The sequence below is a fragment of the Hesperophylax consimilis genome, chromosome 23 (assembly GCF_061612785.1).
Source record: "Hesperophylax consimilis isolate HC1 chromosome 23, BYU_Hcon_1.0, whole genome shotgun sequence".
NCBI classification, from domain to species: Eukaryota; Metazoa; Arthropoda; class Insecta; order Trichoptera; family Limnephilidae; genus Hesperophylax; species Hesperophylax consimilis.
In genome coordinates, this window is record NC_142858.1 from 25,549,069 (window position 1) to 25,573,719 (window position 24,651).

The 24,651-nt window shown below is 33.9% G+C and overlaps 1 protein-coding gene across 1 annotated transcript in view; it reads left to right on the plus strand.

Moving 5' to 3' along the window:
- Positions 1 to 19,066, plus strand: part of sowah (ankyrin repeat domain family member sosondowah) — a 79,346-nt gene extending 60,280 nt beyond the window's left edge. The window contains exons 3-5 of the mRNA XM_089645715.1: positions 4,102 to 4,128; positions 13,843 to 13,944; positions 19,058 to 19,066. Coding sequence (XP_089501841.1) covers positions 4,102 to 4,128; positions 13,843 to 13,944; positions 19,058 to 19,066 — 138 coding nt within the window. The remainder of the gene's footprint in view (positions 1 to 4,101; positions 4,129 to 13,842; positions 13,945 to 19,057) is intronic.
- Positions 19,067 to 24,651: the final 5,585 nt, after the last annotated feature.

Genomic DNA, 24,651 nt, shown 5'->3' on the forward strand with positions numbered 1-24,651 from the left:
TCGAAATCAGATCAAGATTGAAATTTTACTCTTATTTTGTTTGTCAAGTGTGAAAAATTTCATCAAGCAGTATCAAAATTCTGCTTTAAGATTTGTGGAAAAGGGATATGGATGGTTTTTAGAAATCTCGTGTAGGCAGTCACCTTTGTAGTTAAAGATGTAAGTATATATTTAAATATACGATATTATAGATAGTAATTATCTTTAAAGTACTTTATAAACTTAATTCTTCACACATTTCTTCTTGGTGCCAAAGCTGGGTTTCGGTTCTGAAAGTTAGTTTGAACCTGTTTGTACATACATCCATATATCGACTCGACGGCTTGCTCCCCGCCGGCACCCCTCGAAGCCAGTTCCCGGTTCAGATCTAATCTAGGGCCATTTCATTATTAAAATAATAATGAGGAAATAGATTTATTTAGGTACCTACCTACCCGGCTGGCTGGCGTGCGTCGGTTGCCATTTTTTATTAATATTAAAACCGAATGACGTTTGTCTTCGCTTTTGTTATTTTTTATTTGTGTTCTTTTAACATAATGAATACTTTAAAAGTTTTTGTTTCAATGTGTTTTCTGATCAAGAGTCCCAACTGCTTCCAACAGTCTGGAACTAGTGAGACTATGGCATCCCTAATTGGGGTATGTTGTGACGCTGAAGGTAGCGAGGAGATAAAAAGATGAGGAAGAGGATGGGGAGGAATCTGGGTATTCAGATCTGTTCACCAAATACGGCTTAAGCCATTTGAAGCAGATATTGAAGGTATTTTCCAATCTGGATCGTACAACAAGTATATTATTTTTAATGAATAAATTGTGGAATAACACAAAATCTTTAAATAAATTTTACTTGCGCATCTCGGGATTTGAACCCGCGTTGCTAGTTGAAAGCCTTACCCCTCGACCACGGAGGCCGTTGACTTGTTAGTTATAATTTTGCTGTTTATTTTTGATAATTTGTTACTATCGAATTTCTTACTTATAAAATTTTAACGTAGCCATATATTTAAAACTAGCTGAACTCCCCGGCGTTGCCCGGACTTTCGCAGAGTTTTTTTTTTAAATCAGATGTGGGCATTTAATCAAAAACTGTAAATTTGTATAAAAAGACCAATAGGCAAAGATAGAAAAAATAAAGTCCGTTACGCCGCCGAGCCTCTCGCCCGCCAGATACACGCTTCTTCGTGTCTTTTTTATGTCAAGAAAGACATAGTACGTTGCTTGAGCCTATACATTTGCGATCTCTGGGTCAGATCCACACAAAGTATCATGAACAGTGAACAAGCTCCGAGTTTAGTATAATCATCCATACTCATTCATACTACAGAATACTCTGTTCGGCCTCCCTTGGCGAAGCAGCGCCTCGAAGATGTTTACAGAGGGAAAAGTCTGTGGGTTCGCTGCTTTGATGCGCCCAAGAGGTAGAACGATTCAGAGCTTTTGGATATCTACTCTCGTCCAGGCTGTATTCCAGTAGCCCTACACCTTAGATACAGAGTTTCCCTCAACCACAGTAATACAAGTTCTAAATGTACACGTGTGTGCCATTTCCTTTTTTTATACTTCTGTTTTAAGTTTTGTTATTTTGTACCGTATATATTATATTATTTGGTGAAAATAGTGCTACAAGCGGGAAGCTGGGGAAACTAGTTGTAGCCGTGACTACGCAAAGACGCAATTCAAAAGCCATAACAGAACTACATCTATTTGAATTTCACTTTTGTTTTCGGTAATGTATGAATGTATCTTGGAAGCGAAAATTAACCTATTTCCCGACATTCGATCGAGCTTAAACTCGTCAGATATACTCGTTGTCGATGATAGTGCAACTATATCAGCTTTTGTTAGCACTCACGCACACACAAGCATTTGTTTGAAAAAGGATGACATTATAAAAAAATACATCAGTTAATATACGAATTAAATCTCGGTACCATATAATTAGGTTTTGGTGGCTACACGCATACAAACGAGGTCATATACGCATTTCTCGAAAATTTCATGACATTACAGCAGTTAATATACGAAATAAATGTCGGTTCTTTCGAATCGGAATTTGGTGCGGTTGATAGATTTATTGATTTCAGTTCCTGGGTAGGAGGGTTCAGTCCTCAGTCCTAACCATTTTTTAATACATTTTAAAATGAATGTATTTATATTAAAAGCATTATTTTTTACGGGTTCATTTTTTTTAAAATATCTTGATAATTCCACCTTTCGACTCGATTTTCTATAAAACGAAAGCTCAAATCAAAAAAGTTAAACCAAATAATCGACTCGAAATGTGAATTTCCGGACTTCATTTATGATATCAAAGTAAATTTTCACATGTACCAAAAACTTTGTGAATATATATATATAATTAGAACAAAATAACTTTTTATTTATTTTTTGGAATAACATAATGAGTAAAACCTCCAAATGTAATATTTAATTACTAAACACAATATTCAAAAAAAGAAAAATCAGAAAAAGATAAGGTCACATCTAGAACATGAACCAAGATGTGACCTTATCTTTTTCTGTTTCAAATTTTCGTTTCAGAATCGCTAATATTGTCTTCAATAATGAAAATCACTTTGTTTTTAATACCAAAAATAAAGTAATTATATTCTAATTATTGCAATAAATAAATTTGTGATATTTGTCTGCAATGTGACACGTATTTACGCCCAGTGGGCTTTTACATGAAATTAATATAATTCTGTTGTTTTAAATATTTGTTGTAATAATAATGAATGGTATTAACTTATGTAATAAGTTAATACTATTCATTATTATCATACATTTATACTCATAAGATCCATAAGCTCATTAACAAATTGTGTTTATTTAATAGAAAATGTACAAGTAGATACAGGCAACCACAATTCACTAGTATTAAGAAAAGTTCTAACTAATATTAATATGTCAATGAGACAACACATATGAAGAATATATCCTTCTATAAAGAATTTTATTTTTATTTTACTAAAAAAATAGAAATGTAATTCTCATTACGAAGGCCCTTCCCATCGTTGTTTGCAAGCTTATTCGCAGAGTGATTGGAATCCGATGAATCATTTTCTGCATTTATCTGTGTATCTTGTCCATTGTTTTTTTGTAATGTATTTCCCTGTTCATTTGATAACTCATTTATTCTGTTCTCACCATCAATGATTCCTTATGCGCGGAATTAATTGATATTTTCATTAAACCCAATTAAATAATAATTATTCCTGATGTGTATTTGAAACTGGGCGGTGGGAATATACAGACAATTATATTTATTGAAGAGTTCTTCTGAATACAGGCATATGTACCTATATAGTTTTCTGATTTTTATCTATTTAAAAATAAATTAGTATTTTGATTTAGTCAAACAATATAGAGTAGGTACGTGGAAGGAAAAGCCAAAATAATATAATGGACTGTAGAGCAAATGAGCGAAGAAAGGAGTGTAAGGAGGGTATATGATGCAAATGCGAATGATAGCAGAAGTCAGAGACGAGGAAGACATGGCACGATCAAGTTAATCAGATACTCGAGACGGGCCATTTCAAGAGTCAGAATAATAGAAGAGTATACATGAGACGATGTATGAATGTGAATGAGGCAAGAAGTGTGTGCCAAGACCGATTTGTTTGGCGGTCCGTCCTCTCTGCCTACCCCTGCAGGGAAACAGCGTGATGGTTAGTTAGTTAGTTATTTATATAATGTACCTTAATTTTGTCTTGAATTAGACCGACTAAGAACACAAGACAAAATGTTTCCAAAACACATCCGCCAACCAAAAAGAACATAATCTAGGAGACAAGTTTTAGGGGACTATTATTTATATATTTGAATCCTGCCAATTATTTTTATTTTTATTTTATGTTACGGTTGCATGGTTTACATATATTGTTTCATATTTGTTTTATCAGTTTAATGTTACTTGGTGCTTTAAAAACTTTGTATATAATTTTCGATAGCTCACTAGGTACATTCTGTTCCTATAATCCACGTAAAAGCCCAGCTGAGCGTTAAACAAATACAAAAATATTTGAAACCTAAATGTGCGTACCTATGCTTTGTTTTGCTATATATATGTTTCGCTAATAATTTTTTTTATTTTTGTTCGCAGGACGAATGCAGTGGATCTAACGCTTCGGTAAGTTAACAATGTTTTTATTTGGTATTTGTTTTTATTCAATGATCTGCCTGAAAATATTTATTAGAATCTCGATTTCTTAAAATATATAGGTAAATGTAGCAAAAGGGAGAGAATGGCAACCATTATGGTACAATTCCCCAAATTTCATTTGTTGGACAATTCCATTTATTCCTTAAGTCATTCCCCTTTGCCTTACAATTAAGTTAAAGAGACGATATTCTTAATTTCTGAGAAAGTGTTCATTATGTGTTGTTATTTTTGTCTTATTAATGATAACAGTTTATTCTTCCTACAACATTATATTCTTCTTAACCCTTCAGGTTTTTAAATATTTTTACCAACAAGTCCCAACGACATGGTGAATTTTCTTGGAATTTCAGAATGCTTTGAAGGTATCTAAAATGTGCTACATATTACTTATTTTGAAGTCGTTGTTAAAAAAAATACTATTTTAGAAACTACATAAAATAATATTTGCATTTGAAATAAAACATTGTTTTTTTCTAAAAAAAATCATTTTTAATATCAAACATGAAAATGTTAACAAAAAACTTACCTGGACATTTTGAATCGGAAGGTCCATACTTTTAAAATAATTCGATACGTATAATACATATTCCTTTTGTGTAGGTAATTAGTAATAAAACTGTCACTTTACTTTTTATGCCGTTTATACAATAAAAAAATATTAATATTTTTTAAACTTTCAACTGTCAAAGAAAAACTGCCGCCAGTTCGTAATCGTGCAGTTTGACCATTTTTTTCAATCATGTCCACGTAATAATGTATAAACTAGCAGTTAAAAACCCGCTTTGCGGGTTTTTTTCTACTAGGCCCTGCGGGCGGCTCTTAGTTCGGCTTCGCCCATTTTAAGTGATATTAACAACAGTTACATTTAAAAGATAGATATACGGACATTCACAGAGAAAGGGTGAGTATATATATATTGTTAAAACACGGAACAGGAAGGAGTTACTTAATAATAACATTTTAAATTTACGCATAATAAAAATGACAGTTGTTTGAATAAATGAAATTTTACGTATTTGTGATGGATTATTTCAAATGAAACACTATTATTAACTACATGTCTACAACTGATATTAACTGTTATCGTACCTAATATAATTAGCTCATAGGAGACTTGCAGTGCTTAAATATGTGTTAACAACCGTCAATGTCTATAAGTTGAATCAATATCTATTAGTTTGTCACAATTAAAGATAGTTATAACAAAGTTGACTTAAATAATAGATTATTACATATTGATTAATTGTACCCGTATTTATGAATAAAAGGAGGGTAATTGTGCGATGAGATTAGCAGTCGGTTTAATTAAAAGGTGTTAATTTTACTCCAACTGATGGTAATTCTTTATCTACAACTGTTACTGTATCTAATAAAGTTTAAAGTTAGATTATATATACAACATCATCAGGAGAGTAAAAATCTATATATAAAGGAAGATTATTATAATATAGCGCCCCTGATGTGATATCTCACAAAAGCGGCGGTATGCAAATTGTCCAATAAATAAATAAATTTAATGTTTACATTTTATTGTGTATACACCGAAGTCAAAAATTAAATATAGATTACAATTGTGAAAGAAGAAGTGGAAGGAGGGGGGAGGGGTAAGAGTAGGCTGGGTTTATAATAATTAGGAATTACAATATCGTTAGACGGGAATGACCAGTTGAGTGGGAAAATATTTAAAAGAGAGTTTATAAAAAAAAATCTTGTTAATTATATCTGCTTTTATATTAACATGTTTCCTAATTTCTAAAATTTCAAAATTATTTATAGTGAAGTATTTTAGACCTGAAACAAACAAAAAGCATATAACCATAAAACAATATATTCATAAGACAAATAGCATTTAATAACGGTTATTCTAATAAATTTATAGTTGAAATACTAAATAAAAAAATTAAACATATTATCTTCAAACGGTCTTTCTAAAATAGAAAATAAACAATGGCGTAGAATTCTCTTTGTGGATAACGATAATTCTAAAATTATATATAAAAACAATCCTGGTAGTATTCAACTGGCGTTTTACACTAATAACAATGAAGAAATATATTCTTAATAATAAAGATAGCAAAATTCAAACAAAAAATCAGGAGTTTAAAAACTCAATTGGGATGATTGTAATTTCTTTTACAAAGGTAGAACCAATAGAAACTTTGAAGTCCGAACTAAAGAATATCGCAGGGCTCTAAATGGAAATAGTGAATCTGAGTTTGCAAATCATCTTTTGAATAATGATCACACTTTCGATAAAGAAAATCAGGTCTTAAAATACTTCACTCATAAAGGATATAAAGCATCGCAAATAAATAATTTTGAAATTTTAGAAATTAGAAAACATGTCAATATAAAATCAGATATAATTAATAAACAAAAAAAATATAAATAATAATGAAAAATGCCATTACAAAGTGATAAGCTTCCAGGAGAAATCTTATTATTAAACACTTGTTAATCGTAAGTAGTCAAATATTGTGAGCTGCATTTTTAAATATTCGCGCCATTCATTTGGTTCGTTTTTAAAGCGCCAGAGGTGCGCTCTGTCGGCCATCTATAGCTGTGCGTATCGGCCATTGAAGGAACGCGTGATTTTTTTATAAACGTCAAACATAATCACGTAACTGTGGATAATTTTCATTGTAATGTAATTAATCCAATAGATTATGAACTTTCTAAAACATATTTTCTTCGATATTATCCAAAAATTATATGATCAGAAACGATGCTTCTGAAGAAATCTCGTATTATTATGAGGCGATCCTATTTTAGTATGAAATCGTGTCTTAATTTTCAAGTTAGCTGAATTTACCCGAAACAGACAATTTTTATTTGACCAATCAGAGGGCCTACATCGTCCAGACGCTAGGACATTAATACTATCAGATATTTGATACAAACTGAGAAGAATAATTATTTAACTTTCCAATGACGAACATATCACATGTCTTTAAAACAACTCAAATGCAAAACCATTATATTTACCAAGCCATAAAAAAACTGCAATAATCTCCCTTCCGAATTGCGCTGTATTACGAACCAACAAGAACAAATAAATAAAATCAAACTTTTTTTCCAAAAAAAATTATATTTAAAAAAAAAATATATATATATATATATTATTATATATAGTTTACACATAACATAATATTATAACATAGAATCTTGAATCAGCGCCCTTGAGGTGATTTCTCACGAAAACGGCGCTATATAAATTAGCCAAATATTAATCTAAGTAAGAATCGTGGCTCCCTTATCAGGCACAAGAGCTCCTCTTTTCTGATAAGATATACATGACAAATTATGAACCTAAATATTATATTTTGCAAAATATGTATGTATTAATGTAACCCATATGATCTATATTTAAATAATAAAAAATAAATCTACGCATTATAGGAAAAAAAAACTTTTATAATGTATTGACGTCCCGGTCAGATCTGTCCTTCAGTGGCCATAATGGAATATGATGTTTGTGGCTAGTATTGTCCTTCCGAGGTCTGAAGGGTTAAGTCGTATGTTTCGTCCAGAATATTTTAATCATTCTAATACAAAACGATGACATTATTATGTTTTTAGTTTTTCACTGCAGAAAGTATGATGATTTTCTCTCCGTTTTCGTTTCCTCCCCCTTATCCAACTTTTCGGATAGACCCACAGTGCCCATCTGCCCCGCTGATGGACGCTGCAAGGCTTTCCGAACCGTTGACTAAAAGAGGACGATAATAACACGACTTATTATCTCAAAAATCAAACCTATTGTTTTAAAGTTGTTTACACGTAATAACCTTGCACCAGATCAGCATTGTATCAGCTTGATGTGTTCAGAATTCTTGATCTGAAAATCACACAGTATTGCTAATTTAATTAAGAATCTCGTCAAATTATTGATATTCCGGTTGAAAACGGCATTGCAGGCCCTTAACGAATGATTAACAGGTTCCTGATATACTTTTAGCTATATCAGTTTATAATATTATTTCAATATCGAAACATGTGTTCATGAAAATCCTAATATTTTCGCATTTCGTCATTACATATTTTCAAGATCTTCATGCAGGTGCATTAAAACGTTTTCCGGTATATTAGTTATTTACTAAAGGTTTATCAGGAGACTGCCTGCAATCCCGTTTTTAATCGGATTACCAATAATTTGAGGAGATTTTTTAAAAATAATTTAGCAGTAGGTACTCATTTTTCTCCGTGCATCATCGATACGGTATCGCCTCGTCTCGGGACAAGCTAGTTAAATGATCCGATGCCGAGCTGATATGTGTGCAATAACATATGCAAATGATGCTTTGTATAATTAATAAATGTATTTTTGTAATTTTTCTGAAAAGTATCCACCTGAATGTACTATTCTTACCTACTACGTCTGGATTACTGCAACGGCATTTATGCCAGCCTACCAAAATATCAAATTGACAAACTTCAATCAGTGTTTAATGCAGCAGCAAGGCTCATAACCGGGGTTTCAAAATATTCGCACATTTCAGAACACCTTCGTAACCTTCACTGGCTCAAGTGCCCTGAAAGAATCTGGTACAAATTGTGCTGGGTGGTGTTTAATTCCATCAATGAAATGGCCCCACCCTACATTCTTGAACTATGCGTTCCGGAAACATTGGTCTGAGGCAGTCAACTATTAGATCAGCAACATCATCAGCTGTAGGCAGACTGATGGAACCTAAGCGCAAGCCAAATACTAAGTAAGTTTGGTGATCGCACTTTCGGAGTATCAGGGCCGAAGGCTTGGAATAAACTCGCTCCGAAACTCAGATCCATAACAAGTCCAACAGAATTCAGGTCTATATTAAAAACTTACCTTTTTAAGCTGACATACCCGTAAATTAAATATACCATTCCTGAGAGAAATTCCAATTATATCCAATTTTCCAATTATGTCCAAAATCCTGTATCTAAATTTCTCTAATAAACAATTAGTTAATGTTAATAATCAAGTGACCTACCAGGTAAGTATGGTATTGTATATTATCTCCATATAGTAATATTTAATATTATGATAATAACTTAATATTGTGATGCTTGGTTTAATATTATAATACTCAACTAAATGTTTTTCTATTAGACTTTTTGTCGATTCTTATCCTAATCTTGCGTAATAGAGATTGTTAATTAAAGTTACATAGTTTATAGGCTAATGTGAACAACAATTTCATCCTTTTTTATTCAATTGATTTGGAGGATATTGGCAGATCATATATTTTTATTTCATTTACTTAAACTTCATGTTACCTACGTTTCGTAAACTCTTGTTTCATGTTACCTATATTTTGTTAACCTATGCATTGTTAAATCTTATATTTTATGTAATCTGTATATTCTCATATATTATGTAAACTCTTTATTGTTATTGTATTTAAAAAAACATAACTGCATTGTATGTAAAAGCCCTATGGGCGTTTAAATGAAATAAATATAGTAGATCATTGTAAAAGTGTATTATATATTTTTACAGCGCCCTTGAGGTGATTTTTCACAAAAACGGCGCTGTATAAATTATTATTATTATTATAGATTTTTAAATTTTCTTTCGGTCCTTGCCAATTTAAACGAAATCTCATTTATATTCATGTCACCGGTTAATTTTTCGCACTGATCAACAACATTCCGCACATACTATCGGTGATAATGTCTCATCATAATTATGCGGTTTATTCGCATAATTTGTCGCTGTGATGCTATGTTAATTAACATCGACACACCTTTCCTCCCTGGTACCTTGCTAACTAGTCATTCGTACGTCCATCATTATTTTAATTGCCGCCGATAACAACATATGACCTAGGAATTACGTTTTAAATTAATTATACCTAGGAGATGCATTAAATGCCTTCGTTTGCTTCCGAGTCAACGCAGCAGTTCAGAAACACCTGGCAATGTTAATTTTACAAGGAACATTTAAGACCTCCACTTTATTATTATTTGTCCGTCCAAATCCGAATACATATCAACTGAATTGAAAAGTTTCGATTTGTTTTATTTTAATAATTCCACCTGTTTTGTACCAGCCGCATACATCAGGTGTTGTTTAGTTTTTCCTATCCATTAGGTAGGCATAATATCAGGGGCGTGGTGGCTTTAATGTTTTTTTAGGCATTTGATAAGAAATCTGACACACTCTATGATTTTAATCATTAGCTTTCACTAAACTGAGTCGAGCAATCAGTCCACAGTGGTGTTCTAATGCCAATCCTGTTAAATACCTAGTAAATACTTTTCGAAAATTAAGATGAATCAGTTTTAGGTTTGTAGGCGTATGCATGATCATGAGTAGTTATTTTAGTCCTATGTCTAGAATGTTTCGATCATACAACAATATTGCCAAAACACATGCTTGCATAGATATTTTCGTAAATAATATAACTTGTTTCATGAAATATCTCCACGATTTCTGTACCTAAAAAAAAATAAATATACATATTGTTTATTGATTTTTGATGGTTTGATATTTTCTATTATATACCTAATTTAAACATATTTAAAAAATGATTATGTCTTGTAATTTTTGTAATTTTAAGATTTGTATAAAAAAATAATGATATTGTTTTGATAGTGAATGTGCAAATGTGATTGCTCCAGACACATTAGTCTAAGGACATTTATATTTGTATGTAAATTTATTTTATACTTTACAAGAATGAACTTTAAATGTCCTGTTTGTGTCTCAAATAAAAAAAATAAAAATAAAAGTAAAAATGAGAGAAACAAATATTGCAAGGCTAGATGGTTTTGGTACATATAGCGAAAGAACGAAGAAAGGTAAGAAGAATATTTTACTATAATTCTCGTAATATATTCTTTTACGTTTACTGACTCTTCAGTGTGACTGAAGAGTCAGTAAACGTAACGTAACGCACTGACCCTATTGAAGTTTTTTTCATCAAGTAGTGGAATATTTTAATAAAGGTATTTAATTTGACACATAATAATTTTGTCAACTGAAACAGAAAAAAATATTTTGATTTTTTTTTTATGTTTTGAGCCTGCATGCTGTGTAGATCAAGTTCAGTGATATTTTGACTTTATATTTATTTTTCTGCAATTGTTTTAAATAGTCGTTTCCTGCACTATTTTCTTGTATAATTTCGTAATTATTTTTTATAAATATGTATGTGAAATAGGCGTGAAATAAATAAATAAAGAACGATAAACGTGTATGAATGAGACGATGTATGAATAAAGCAAGGAATGTGTGCCAAGACCGATTTGTTTGGCGTTCCATTCTCTCTGCCTACCGCTGCGAGGAAATGACGCGATGGATAGTTATTTAGGGTGGGTTGTTTCATAGAATTTAAACAATTCATCAAACTTCAACAACCATTTTCGGGTTCCGTGAAAGTCCCATTCAAGTTCTGTTACAATATCATTTTAGGCCATTTACTCGACAGAACTGACATAATAACAGAACTTGAAAATTAACTTTGAGATTTGAAGAAACACCCGTCCTAAATAAAGGTATGTTTGTATTATGATCGAATGAGGAAAACTTCGAATATTGAACAAGATTACGAGAGGGACAAAAACAAAATCTCGTTGTTCAAAAATATTGTTTTCAACAAAAAATTGTACGTAATTATCTGCGAAGTTAGTTACAATTAAGATAAGGTTTTAAAGATTTGAAAGGCGTAAGAATTTTGATGCAAACAGTAAATTTTGATCAAATTTCAGATGCAATTTTTTTATTCCAAGGACATAGTCTCAGAAAACTAATTCGCTTTTCACAATCAATATCAACCCAACCCTTCCACAAAAGATTATATCATCTCATACCTATTTCCTTTTCACAGGGTACCCTTAAAAATACAAACCGAAACCTTCCCAACGTTTACACTGCCCTCGCCCTTGCTCCGAAAGCGCTCCCATACTGTATTGCCGTGTATCACCCGCCTACTTTGGCGTATAACCTTTTTTAAATATGTTTTAATTATGCAAATGGGAAGGCAATACCAAACTTACCAATTTACATGAATAGAGATCGTTATCCGCTGCTTTGGATGAAATTATTATTTCCTTATTTGATCTGCAATTATAAACCTGTCAACCGACTACCGTATCATATTTTATGTTCGTTCTCCTTTCCTTGCGTTTTTATTTACTGCCGTTGTTTAATTATGTTGGAACTTTTATGTTTACTGATATATTTTTGATTGTGTGAACCTTTTATTTATTGCAGTTTTTGATAATAACACCCCATTAAACACTCTTCTAATTGTAAACTAAAACTAAACTCAAAACTAATCATTAATTAATAATGGAGTAGGTATTACTATAATACGAGAATGTCTTTTTACGTTCTTAAATAATCGGATCTTCTGTGTCTTTTTATTGTTTTTCATTATTTCCAGAGTCTTAGGACGGGTTGCTTAACAGAATTTTAACCATTCATAAAATTCCAAAAGTTCTATTCTAGTTCTGTGAAAGATCTATTCTGGTTCTGTTATTATTTCATCATGGGTCGGCTGTTTCAAAGTACGTGGATAATAACAGAAATTGAATAGGAGGTTTGATTTTTAGATGTTTTTATTATCCAAAAGAGATTTTCAAGAAAAATCACAAATTCCAGTTATCTGGATTCATGACGACCCGTTTAATTATTTTTTTACTTCTGATTATATGATAGAGTTTTGCCTATTAGTTCGGTTATGTCCAAACGAGCTCCCACTAAACCGAAAACTTATAATATTACTTACTTACAAGCAAACTAAACAATATTTCCAAAAGGACCTTACCTTACTATATGGCTATTTAAGTATATAACAACCTTCCACATAACATTTTTTTATTTTTTATTGTTGATACATTTTTTTTTACAATATTTTATATTTCAATTCAGTAATGTTGGCCTCACTGGGTTGTTTACCCGTGCTGAGGCCCCCATTTTATAATTTAAGAATTTATACATTTAAAAAAAAAAGAAAAGAAAAACAACATTAAAATAAAGATAAATTTAAAATTTTTTTTTTTTTTTTTAAAAAACAGACATACGATATACTCCTGTCTAAATCATTAGTACGGTCATATCAAGACATGTTCCCATTAAACCGAAAACTAATTAATACTACAAGCAAACTAAACAATATTTCCAAAGGGACCTAACTTTACTACATGGCTATTAAAGTATATCACAACCTTCACATTTATAAGCAAATTTCACTACACCTTATTTGCGTATTTGTATGTATCAGTAATATTATGATATATATATATATATATATATATATATATATTCTACTTCTTGTGAACAGAGTTAGCTGTAAGAAATAGGATGTACCTATAAGCTATACCCTTAATACTCTATGTATATTTGTTCAACAAATGTTTGATTAAATTGATTTTTAATTTAAACTTTGATGAATTTTTCAAATTTTGTGAAACATCCCGTCTTTATTCTGAACCTTTTCACAGCCCGCGAATCTATCAAAATATTATTGCCGATTTTTATAAATGCAACTTTTCCTTACTCTGAAAAATAAATCGTTCATACATTCGTCCTATTATGCCTGGATGATGGTCACAAATGACTATCCGAAACGTTGGCCCAAGAATGAGGAGTAGGAGGAACAAGGCTCAACCCCAAAAGTCAAACAACACTAAACATAGTTTATTTTAAATACTTTATTAATTTGATTATGGATATTTATTTTTTGTTTTCAGCTCAACCAAGAAAGCCACACTTGGATCATGAAGTCGGCCATGGGGGATTATCAAGCTCTAGCCAAGATGGCGAATGAAGATCCCAAGTTGCTGAAAGTCAAGGTAGGACCGCTTCTCCTTCTTTACCAAAAAACTGTTTTGTAATGACATAAGCACCATTATTTATTAACTAGCGCGGACCCGTGAAAATGGCAGGATATTATAATTGCAGGATTTGTGAAGCTAATATATATTACTTAGGATCAGCCTTTCTAAAGAAAAAAAATAGCTATCAAATGTAAGGAAATTAAAATACAACACGTTATGTTCACACTGAGTGAATAAAAAATGTAGCACCGCTTCTGCAAAGGATAGGCATTCGAAGAATATGTATGTACCGCTAAAGTATGTCCACTGGACCTAGTGAAACCACGCACGTTGTCTCAATAATGTATCTCCACTCTATTAATCCATCTAAGCCTTTGAGAAAAACAAATACACTTTTCGATTCAATAATTGTTGATTTTTAAAATAATTTCGTACCCACTTTATCGCTTGTCTGATATGATAAGTAGATCCAATTTTGAAAATTAAATTTTCATTGAACTCAATAATGTTACGCGTTGCGTAGAAATATTTCACATTAATTACTTGCGCATGCACCAATAACCGAAATTAATATGCTTAATTAATTACGCTTGCGCTTGTTTATTTTAAACCTATGTATCTGAATAGTGTTTTTATACGTGGGGCGCACACCCACCGTGGGCAATGCGCAAATAATTCATTATTAATATTTGTAGATTTTTTTATTATTTTGTAACTCCGTCTTTCCGGGAAAACAACGATTGCAACACTAACGCAAATGTCATCACGATGCGTATTGAGGTTATACACGGCGAAAAATTAGTAATGCTGATTTATTAAAATCATGTTAAAAACGGGATAGGAGGCCGCGACTTAGTACAATGTTAGTACTTCCCAAATGTATCGGAACACGTGTTCATGCAGGTGTGTTTGCCCTGTTAATATACAATGAATAAATGCGAAAATATAATGATATTTATGAACATGTGTTCTGACGTTAATTTTTTATTATTTTAATATTACATTTAGTTACAGAAATCACTTATTGCCCATCTCACTAGGTGTGAAACGTCTGTGTTGAGATGGCAATTCACAAGGTGGTTGTTAGCTAGGTTTTTGTTTACATGATATAACTAACTAACTAACTAACCATCACGCCGTTTCCCCGCAGGGGTAGGCAGAGAGGACGGACCGCCAAACAACTCGGTCTTGGCACACACTCCTTGCCTCATTCACATTCATACATCGTCTCATACATACTCTTCTATTATTCTGACTCTTGACATGGCCCGACTCGAGTATCTGATTCACTTGATCGTGCCATGTCTTCCTCGGGCGTCCCCGACTTCTGCTACCATTCACATTTGCATCATATATCCTCCTTACACTCCTATCTTCGCTCATTCGCTCTACATGCCCAAACCATCTAAGCGTCCCTTTCTTAATCTTACTCATTACGCTTACATCAGCCTTGCACTCTTTGCGGATCTCCACATTCCTCACACGATCAAACATGGTTTTACCACACATACGCCTCAGGGATCTCATTTCAACAGCATTTAATCTACTTTCATCCTTTCTTTGCCAGTTCCATGCCTCACTTCCATACATCAAGGTAGGTACCAGCACTCCGTTGTGGACTGCTAACTTCGCTTCTTTGGACAATTTTTTGTTAGCGCCTACGGCGTTTAGTCCTCCATTAACGGAATTACCTGCATTTACCCTTCTTTCGATATCTCTGTCAGCCTTCCCATCTCTCGTAAACATACTTCCTAAATACACAAACTCATCCACCTGCTCCAAGTATTCCCCATTCACAATTATATTGCACACTGTTTTCGTACTCTCTCTTTCAAACACCATTACTTTAGACTTACTTACATTCATCATTAACTCATTCTTCATGCATACTTCGTTCATCCTAGACACGAGAGACTGTAGATCATCTATACTATTAGCAATCAGCACCGCATCATCAGCATACAACAGGCAACATACTTTCAAATTATTCAAATTCGCGCCCAATCCCACCTCTTTCAATTCTTGCATACAATTATCCATGTATAGATTGAATAACCACGGTGACATTACGCAGCCTTGTTTAACACCTTTTGTGATATCAAACCACCCCGTAAAACCACCGTTTACCCTAACACATGCAACGCTTCCCTCATACAGAGACGCAATTGCCTGAATAAGATTCGTATTCACTCCATACTTGGATAACACCTTCCATAGCTTTTTCCTGTCGACTCGGTCGTATGCTTTTTGTAAATCTACAAAGGCACAGAAAAGTTTCTGGTTTTTTGCCAGAAACTTCTCAGTGAGCATACGCAATGAGAAGATCTGGTCCATGCACCCCCTTCCACTCATGAAAGCACCTTGCACATCCCATATTTTATCCTTTGTTTCCTTTCTTACTCTTTCAATCAAAATTCTACCATACAGCTTGCCAACTGAACTAAGCAGGCTAATAGCCCTATGATTCTCACATTCCATACGTGACCCTTTACCTTTGTATAATGGCATGATCACAGCCCTTCTCCAGTCTAAAGGCGTGTAACCTTCCTTTAAACATTGGTTAAAAAGATTGCACAACCATGTGAGAATTACACGGCTACCTCCTTTAAAATATTCAGCAGCAATATTGTCAAACCCAACAGCCTTACCATTTTTCATACATTTAATCGAGCTTTCTATCTCATCCATGCTAATTTCGGTAACATTCACTCCATCGTCATTCATATCTGATTCGCCACTGGAATCACTGTCATTCACTTCGCTTTCGAAGACTTCCTCGAAATAATTAATCCATCTCTCTTTTATTTTTTCCTCATTCGTCAACATTTTTCCATCTTTTGATTTTATCACTTTCATGCTTCCGTTTTCTGGGCCACTCCGGGACCTTTTGACTTCTTTCCAAAACAACTTAATGTTTTCTTGGAAATGGTTTGTCATTTTCATTCCTTCTTCCTCTTCCAGGCGTTTCTTTCGTTCTTTCACTCCAACTCTTACTTTTTTCTTACATTCCTTATATACTTCTTTCGCTCGATACTTCTCTTCGCTGGAAGCACTGCCAGCCGCAATCAGACACAACCATGCTTTCTTCTTTTCTGAGACCAGTGCTTTAATCTCATCATCCCACCATGCATCACCTTTCTTCCTACCTTGCGTACTTATTCCACAAACCTCCCTAGCAGATTCACAAAGACACACTTTTATGTGGTTCCATGTTTCGTCTATGCTTAGACCATCCATTTCCTTCGCATTCAATCTTATCTCTGCACAATTCACATACTCACTTCTCACATTATCGTTTTGCAGTTTTTCTTTTTTGACTCTTGTCGGAGCTGGTACCGTTTTCACTTTAGAGCGCCAACCGCGAAAGAGGTTTACTCTCGACACTACAAGAAAGTGGTCAGTTTCGACCTCAGCCCCTCTGAAAACTCTTGTGTCCTCGGTAACAGCTCTCAACCTAGAGTCAATTACTACAAAATCAATAATTGACCTCTCATTTCCTCTTTCCCACGTATATTGGTGGATACCTTTATGATCGAAGAAAGTATTCGACACAAACAAGTTCCACTCTAAACATACTTCAAGCATTCTGTTCCCGTTGTCATTCGTTCTTTTATCCCCAAACATACCTAAGACCGAATCAAATCCGTCACGTCTAATTCCCACCCACCCATTCAAATCGCCTGCCATTATAATCCTTTCGTTCATATTTTTTAGTCTCATTACAACATTCACACCAGTCCAAAAATCATCTTTCACTTCATCGCTTTCAGAATTAACAGGGGCGTAGCAAATAACAAGAAACACCCTTGTCAAACCGATTTTAAATCTGATCCACATTATTCTCGGACTTACACATTCATACTGCAACATACATTCAATCATTCTGGGAGACAGTAGCGCTGCAACACCTTGACAAGCCCTCTCCGTATCTGGTCTCCCAGACCAAATGACGAGCCTATCATTATGCTGCATTGTACCGCTACCTTTTCTCATACTCTCTGTTATACAAAGTACGTCCAAACATTTGCTCACCATAGTATCACACAGTTCGTTCATCTTTCTTTCCATTCCTCCTCTAATGTTCCATGTACCAATTCGACATTGATCACGTTCCGTCCTCCTCTTTGCGCCACCGAAGGGTTGGCGATGTGATGGATAGCGAACCTCATCGACATGATATTGTTTTATTTATTTAAAGATAGATACAAAAGAAAGTACAAAATACATATTAGGAAGCTTTGTCTGTCCAACTAGGAAAATAACCCGTTCCAGGCAACTCCTGTTAAAATGACAGAATTTTTTTTTTTTTTTAGTTTATACAATTCAAGTATGAACATATACACAGTAGGCATAAATATAATTATGGTAAAAAATACTTCTGATGGATATGTTCATTGGAGGTAATCAATGATTTTACTTTTAAAGGGGGTTTTGGTTTACGCGTTTCTAATGTTAGTAGGTAGATAATTGAATAGCTTAATAGCATTGTATTTAAAACTTTTTTGTCCATAGGAGGTTTGACAAACTAGGATGTTAAAAGATTTTACGTGTAACTGTCTCAAGACACTGATTATTCGTTTAATACATTATTTTTTTACGTAACTTATAAATTCATTCGTATAGGGATTTATTCGTCCCGTTTTTAAAAGGATTACGAATAATTTGAAGAGATTTTTCAGTAAGTTTTAATTGGAAACATATCTCTGTCTCAGAAGTCAAAGGTCGGTTGTCCAGTTTTTGTGAAAATGAGTTATGCATGAGACCTATTTAGTTTTTTTTCAGTATCTACACAGAGGTATAAAGACGGTTGTCCTACGACAATGTGAAACTAAGTTAGGTCAACATAAAAGGTCTGATATGCTTACAATGTTCAAAAGAAAGAAAAAATACTATTTCCTCTCTCCCGCACAATTTAAAAAATGTGACAACAGACGTTTGATTTCTGAGGTACAGAAATATATTTCATTATTATTTGAGATTTTGGTACAGATGCAATTTTTTTCTTTTTGCGTTAGTAATAGCATCTGATGTGGGGAGGGGGGTACGTTGAAGTTGAGCCTTTATAATATAAGGTTGAGAAACACTGAAATACGCTATTGATTTTCGTCAAAAACACGGTTGTTTTCAGGTCAACTAGTTCGAGTTCATTGATTTTTTTTAAACACAGTGATGATCTTTCATAATATTTTTTTTACGTAGCTAAGCTTTAAATTCACCCAACACCGTAAAACCACACCTTATTAATTGATCGCCTCCTGACTGACGTTGGTGGTGGCGGATTATGACGTGTGATTGGGGAATTGAAAGAAACCATAGCACTGGCCCTTAATCTTCCCAAATTACCCCGGATTCGTGTTACGTTCCTCGCCCCGGGCTTTGGGCCTACTAATATTATTATGCCACAAAAAATATTAGTGAAACCTAACGCCATGTTGCCCTCCTCCCTTAGTTTTGCCCCTCGTGCGAAATCACTCCGATGCTGGTTGCTGCTGGTTGCTGCTGGCGTCTGCGTTTTTCGGTTCATTTGCTACCTGATTTATGTAAAAATAACTTAACACGAATAATAATTTATTTATTTTGTGTCAGAGCTGTCGATTCTGGAAACATGATGAACAACGATCACGAACAAACATTTTGTAATTTGAACAACAATGGGTATCGTCTGGAAACGGTTTTTTTTATACATATCTCCAATAAATTTGTATTGTAAAGCAGCCAGTAATGGAGCAACGAGGTCTATCGAATAGTGTCACGGATTTTCTGCATCTTTTTCTTTTTGAGTTCTCAGATTCTTCAAGTATTACTTTCTTTATATGAATTCGTGTAGTTAATATAATGATATTGTTGACATTTTAAACGTATCAATCACCAAAAATAAACAAGTTCATATTAGAATTTATGACGAAAAGAACAAAACTCTAATTAAATAAACTGCCCATCTCTGCTTTGCCTTTCTATGTATATTGCCAGTTTGCATGGAGGCATATTTTTTTTCGTGACGTTATGCTAATTTAGATGTACTTTGTGTTAAAAAAAAAACATGTAAAAGCTCAGTCGGGCGTGAAATTCTGAATAGTTAAAATATGCAAACCGGTTTCTGCATTATCGGTACCATCGTCAAGTCAATTATAATACTTACCTACCATGGTACTGTATAATATCTCCATATATAGTTAGTTATAAAATAGATCATTGTAGAAATGTTTTATATATTGTTACAGCGCCTTTTAGGTGATTTTGCCCCAAAACGGCGCTATACAAATCATCCAAATATTATTATTATTAAAAACTAAACGTTCTATTTTAAAAGCTTATCTTAGGATTTAGTGACCCATGAATAATCACGGGATAGTGTCAAATCAGTTATAATTTTTAAAAACGCTAGTTAAAACAAATATTTATAAAAAATATTATATTACAATATGTAGGTAAGTACCTTGTCTGAATTCTTCATACAGTTTTTGAAACTGACAAATAAATTCAAGTCAAATTTGAGTTCATTGAGCCACCTTTGAGCCAAATTTCACGCAGGACTAACGCATATACAATCGAAATTAGTATGTTTGATGATTCTAAATAGGTACATACCACCTACATACTTACCCGATTTTAGTAAAATTTTATTCCATCTAAAATTCTGCTAATAAAACTTGGCTTCCTCTGAATACACATCTATCTGGCGATCGCTCGTAAACTCCTCCAGTCAAATCTAAGACAGGAAGTGTCGATGGTGCAATAAATCATTGCAGCCTCGTCTGTCGGAGAAGGCTGTGTAAGCGGTCGGGGGAGCGGGTGAGGGGGGACGCACCTCTGTCTAATTGGGACCCCCGTCTGACCCGGGGTCACCCCGGCGCCAGGCGGACAAAAAAAGGACCCAAAAGCCTTAAACCTAATAGGTGCCCACCCCTCGCACCTCGCGCTGTTATTGGCCCTGGTGGAGGCACGAGGATACGCTACAGGTCGCCTGCCTTCAGCGCTTCGGTCAGGGCAGAACGGGGCACCACTTTTATTTTAAGTCACCGAATTTCTATTACAGTTGAGGTATTTCAAAATCCATCTAATCGACGATCAGCGTCATTGTTGCCTACACTGAGAAATATGAGTACCGTTTTTATATCAAGATAAAAGTGTCTGACCATTTCCTAATAAAATATTAGTCACTTAGAATATATCTGTACACGTGTTCACGCAGGTGGCCTTGTACGAATAAATATAATTATTCGGGCAAGGACTAACTAACTAACCATCACGCCGTTTTACCGCAGGGGTAGGCAGACAGGATGGACCGCCAAACAACTCGGTCTTGGCACACACTTCTTGCCTCATTCACATTCATTATTCTTCTATTATTACGACTCTTGACATGGCTCGACTCTTCCTCGGGCGTCCCCGACTTCTGCTACCATTCACATTTGCATCGTTTATTCTCCTTACACTCCTCTCTTCGCTCATTCGCTCTACATGCCCAAACCATCTAAGTGTCCCTTTCTTGATCTTACTCATTACGCTTACATCAGCCTTGCACTCTTTACGGATCTCCACATTTCTCACACGATCATCCATGGTTTTACCGCACATACGCCTCAGAGATTTCTACAGCATTCAGTTTACTTTCATCCTTTCTCTGCCAGTTCCAATGAAATGTTATTATTTTGATGAATACGTTTTCCGACTTAACATATTCATGCTTTACTGATAGTTTGTTATGAAATTAACGGGTACCGTTCAAATACCGCTTTACTGATAGTTTGTTATGAAATTAACGGGTACCGTTCAAATACCGAAATTTCAATGTGGGAGATCGTCGATTTTGTCATCATTAATTTTGATTGAGTTATTTTATTTTACTGTATTTGATGTTGATTCTTTTATTTTATTTGTTAATATTTAATTTAAATTCGTTTAATTAACACATTTTTATTTACCATCATAATTTGTAACATAAAATTGTAAAATGTGAGCCTCACTGGTCCTTAGCACCAGTGAGGCTCACATTACCAAATCTTATTTTATTAAAAAATAATCTAATGAATCATTAAAAAAAATACGTATGCTATCTGAAGTTGTTTCCAGAAATAGAACAATTCTTAAAATTTCAAAGTTCCTAATAGACGTTATTTAAGGAGTCATAAAACATTTCGTCTTACGTTATTTAATAACAATATTGCCTACTTAAATCTAGTGTTTCGAATGTGTATATTGCATAATGCCCTGGAATGTGACGATGTAGACATCTTTATAAACAACCTCGTATATTAAAAAAATCTATTTTTATTAGCTATAATCTGATATGACGTCATGGTAAATAGAGGTATTTGAACTCAACATTATGTAATTGTTTGATTATTATTTATTTTCTTTCGCTGTACTATATTGGAACTTAGTATGTTTTATACAGGGTTTTCCAATAAGAGGTGTTATTTTGATATTCAATCGTAAAAGATCAATGGTTTCGTTGCTTCTGTGGCACGTAGCGCCGTCTTGTTGAAAGTAAACGTTGTCCAGATCAATACCATCCGATTCCGGCCATAAAAAATCATTAATCATCTGTCGATAGCGAAATCCATTCACCGTTACTGTTGCTCCAGCCTCATTTTCGAAAAAGTAAGGTCCAATGACTCCGCTGGACCATAAACCGCACCAAAGAGTCACACGTTGAGGATAGAGAGGCTTTGCAACAACAACTCTTGGGTTTTCCGAGCCCCAGATGCGACAATTTTGCTTGTTGACGAAGCCACCGAGGTGGAAATGGGCCTCATCACTCAAGATGATTTGCATTTGATTCACTCAAGTGAATTTTAATAATTTCAATGCATTGTTGAAGCGTATATCGTTCCATTTTTATTAATGGCGTAGTTTCTACTTGTCAAATGTCAAAAAATGACAGCTTCAAAAGTAACATCTACCGAAATAGCGGGCTTTTCAAAATAACACCTCTTATTGGATAACCCTGTATTTTATTTTGCTTTTTATCTTATCAGTATTTTACTAGTAGCTTTTCCACCTAGTAACAACTAAACTTTTATTTACGCGTGTTTAATTTTTTTATTTGGAGTGTCAATATCTACGCACATCCCAATGGCAAATTCCTTAATGCAATATTTGTTACGGGGTGTAAATGTTTCAAACAATAATTAGATAAATCTGACAACTCCATTAAAAGTAACCTTGTAAAGCGCCCTTGTTGTGTCCACGATAGTAATAATAAGTGACGTCATATTGTTATTTCACTTCTATCGGGATATTTAAATAAAAACTCATCACCCAAAACACCTCTGTTAACCAGACCGCTAGGTTCCCGCCTCAACCGCCTGTACGCACTTTTCGGTGTGTTTTATTTAAGTTTATCTCTTTTTTATATTTTATATCGGGACTTGTCTCCCTTACTTAGCTCGTTGTCGGATTTAAATTGATTGTTTGATTGAGCAATTAATTTGGTCAGGGCAGGATGTGTTTGCGTCGAGATCTTCGTTTTGTAGACTGAGAAATGCTCCGTGGGTTAGGGTAGGGCCCGGACCTCTGCTGGTTTATTTTTCGGACCTCGCTGAAGGCTCCACGATACCGCGTTTGGTATTTACCCAAAAGGAGGACAGCACCGGGCCATTGTGCTCGTAAATTTAATTAGACCGTGATGATCCTTAGGTATTTTACAGGTCCGTAGGCACTTACAAATAGTTGATATCAGTCGCGAGTTATTCATGCCAATAATAACGAGATCCGTATTAAACACCTGCGTCTGAGATATACATGTATCGAATGTGTAGTGCGAAAGTCCAAAAAATCATTATTTAGAGTACTTATGGTTTAACTTTTTCAAATTGTTATCAATTGTCAAAATGACTGCATTTTACAATTTAATTGGGATGATACCATTACACTCAGAAAACTTAAGAACCATTATTATTAACCTCTTCAAATTATTCATATTATAATTAATATAATGTAATATTATAATCAAATTACTCATAAAATTTCTAATATTTTCGAATTTCGTCATTGCGTATTATCAGGACAAACGCAGGTGCATGAACACGTGTTCCGATTTATTATGAATGTACTAAAAGTTTATTAGGAAATGTCATGCTATCCCGTTATTAACAGTATTTCAATAAATCAGCAGTACTTATTTTTCTCCCTGTACAATAAGACAAATACGTAAACCTTCGTGTAAAAATCGAGTTTTTAATTTATAGGGAGTACCTATCTAAGAAACATCCGCAAAACATCTATTTTTGCGGCAAAGCTATTTTGCCATTTATATTCCCTTTTATACTTTTTGAAGTCATCCTTGTTATTTTGTTCTGCATGATCTTTCTATATGTGTATAGCTAAATACGGTTTATTTACAAGAGCTCGTTAGCTCATGTTATTCATTGAGAGATATGTAGCTATAATAGCTACAATAATACCCTTACCTGTTGATTGCGCAACGTCTATTGCCCAATATCCTTTAACAACCAACCACACATGGGCATTGAGTTTTATGTCATGTTTATCTAAATACTTTTATTTGCGTATTTCCTCGTGTTCCCCATAAAACGGTTATATACCAATCTGTTAAGGCGATGCACTACGTCGTGTGATATTTTAAATCGAGCCGTTATCAATAACACCCCTTACGTAGATGGCGATAATGTTTAAATTCCCGCTTAACACCATCCGTCTGTTTTGATTTATGCAAGAAAAAAACATGGCCAAAAAATGCCTTTTATTTTATTTTGT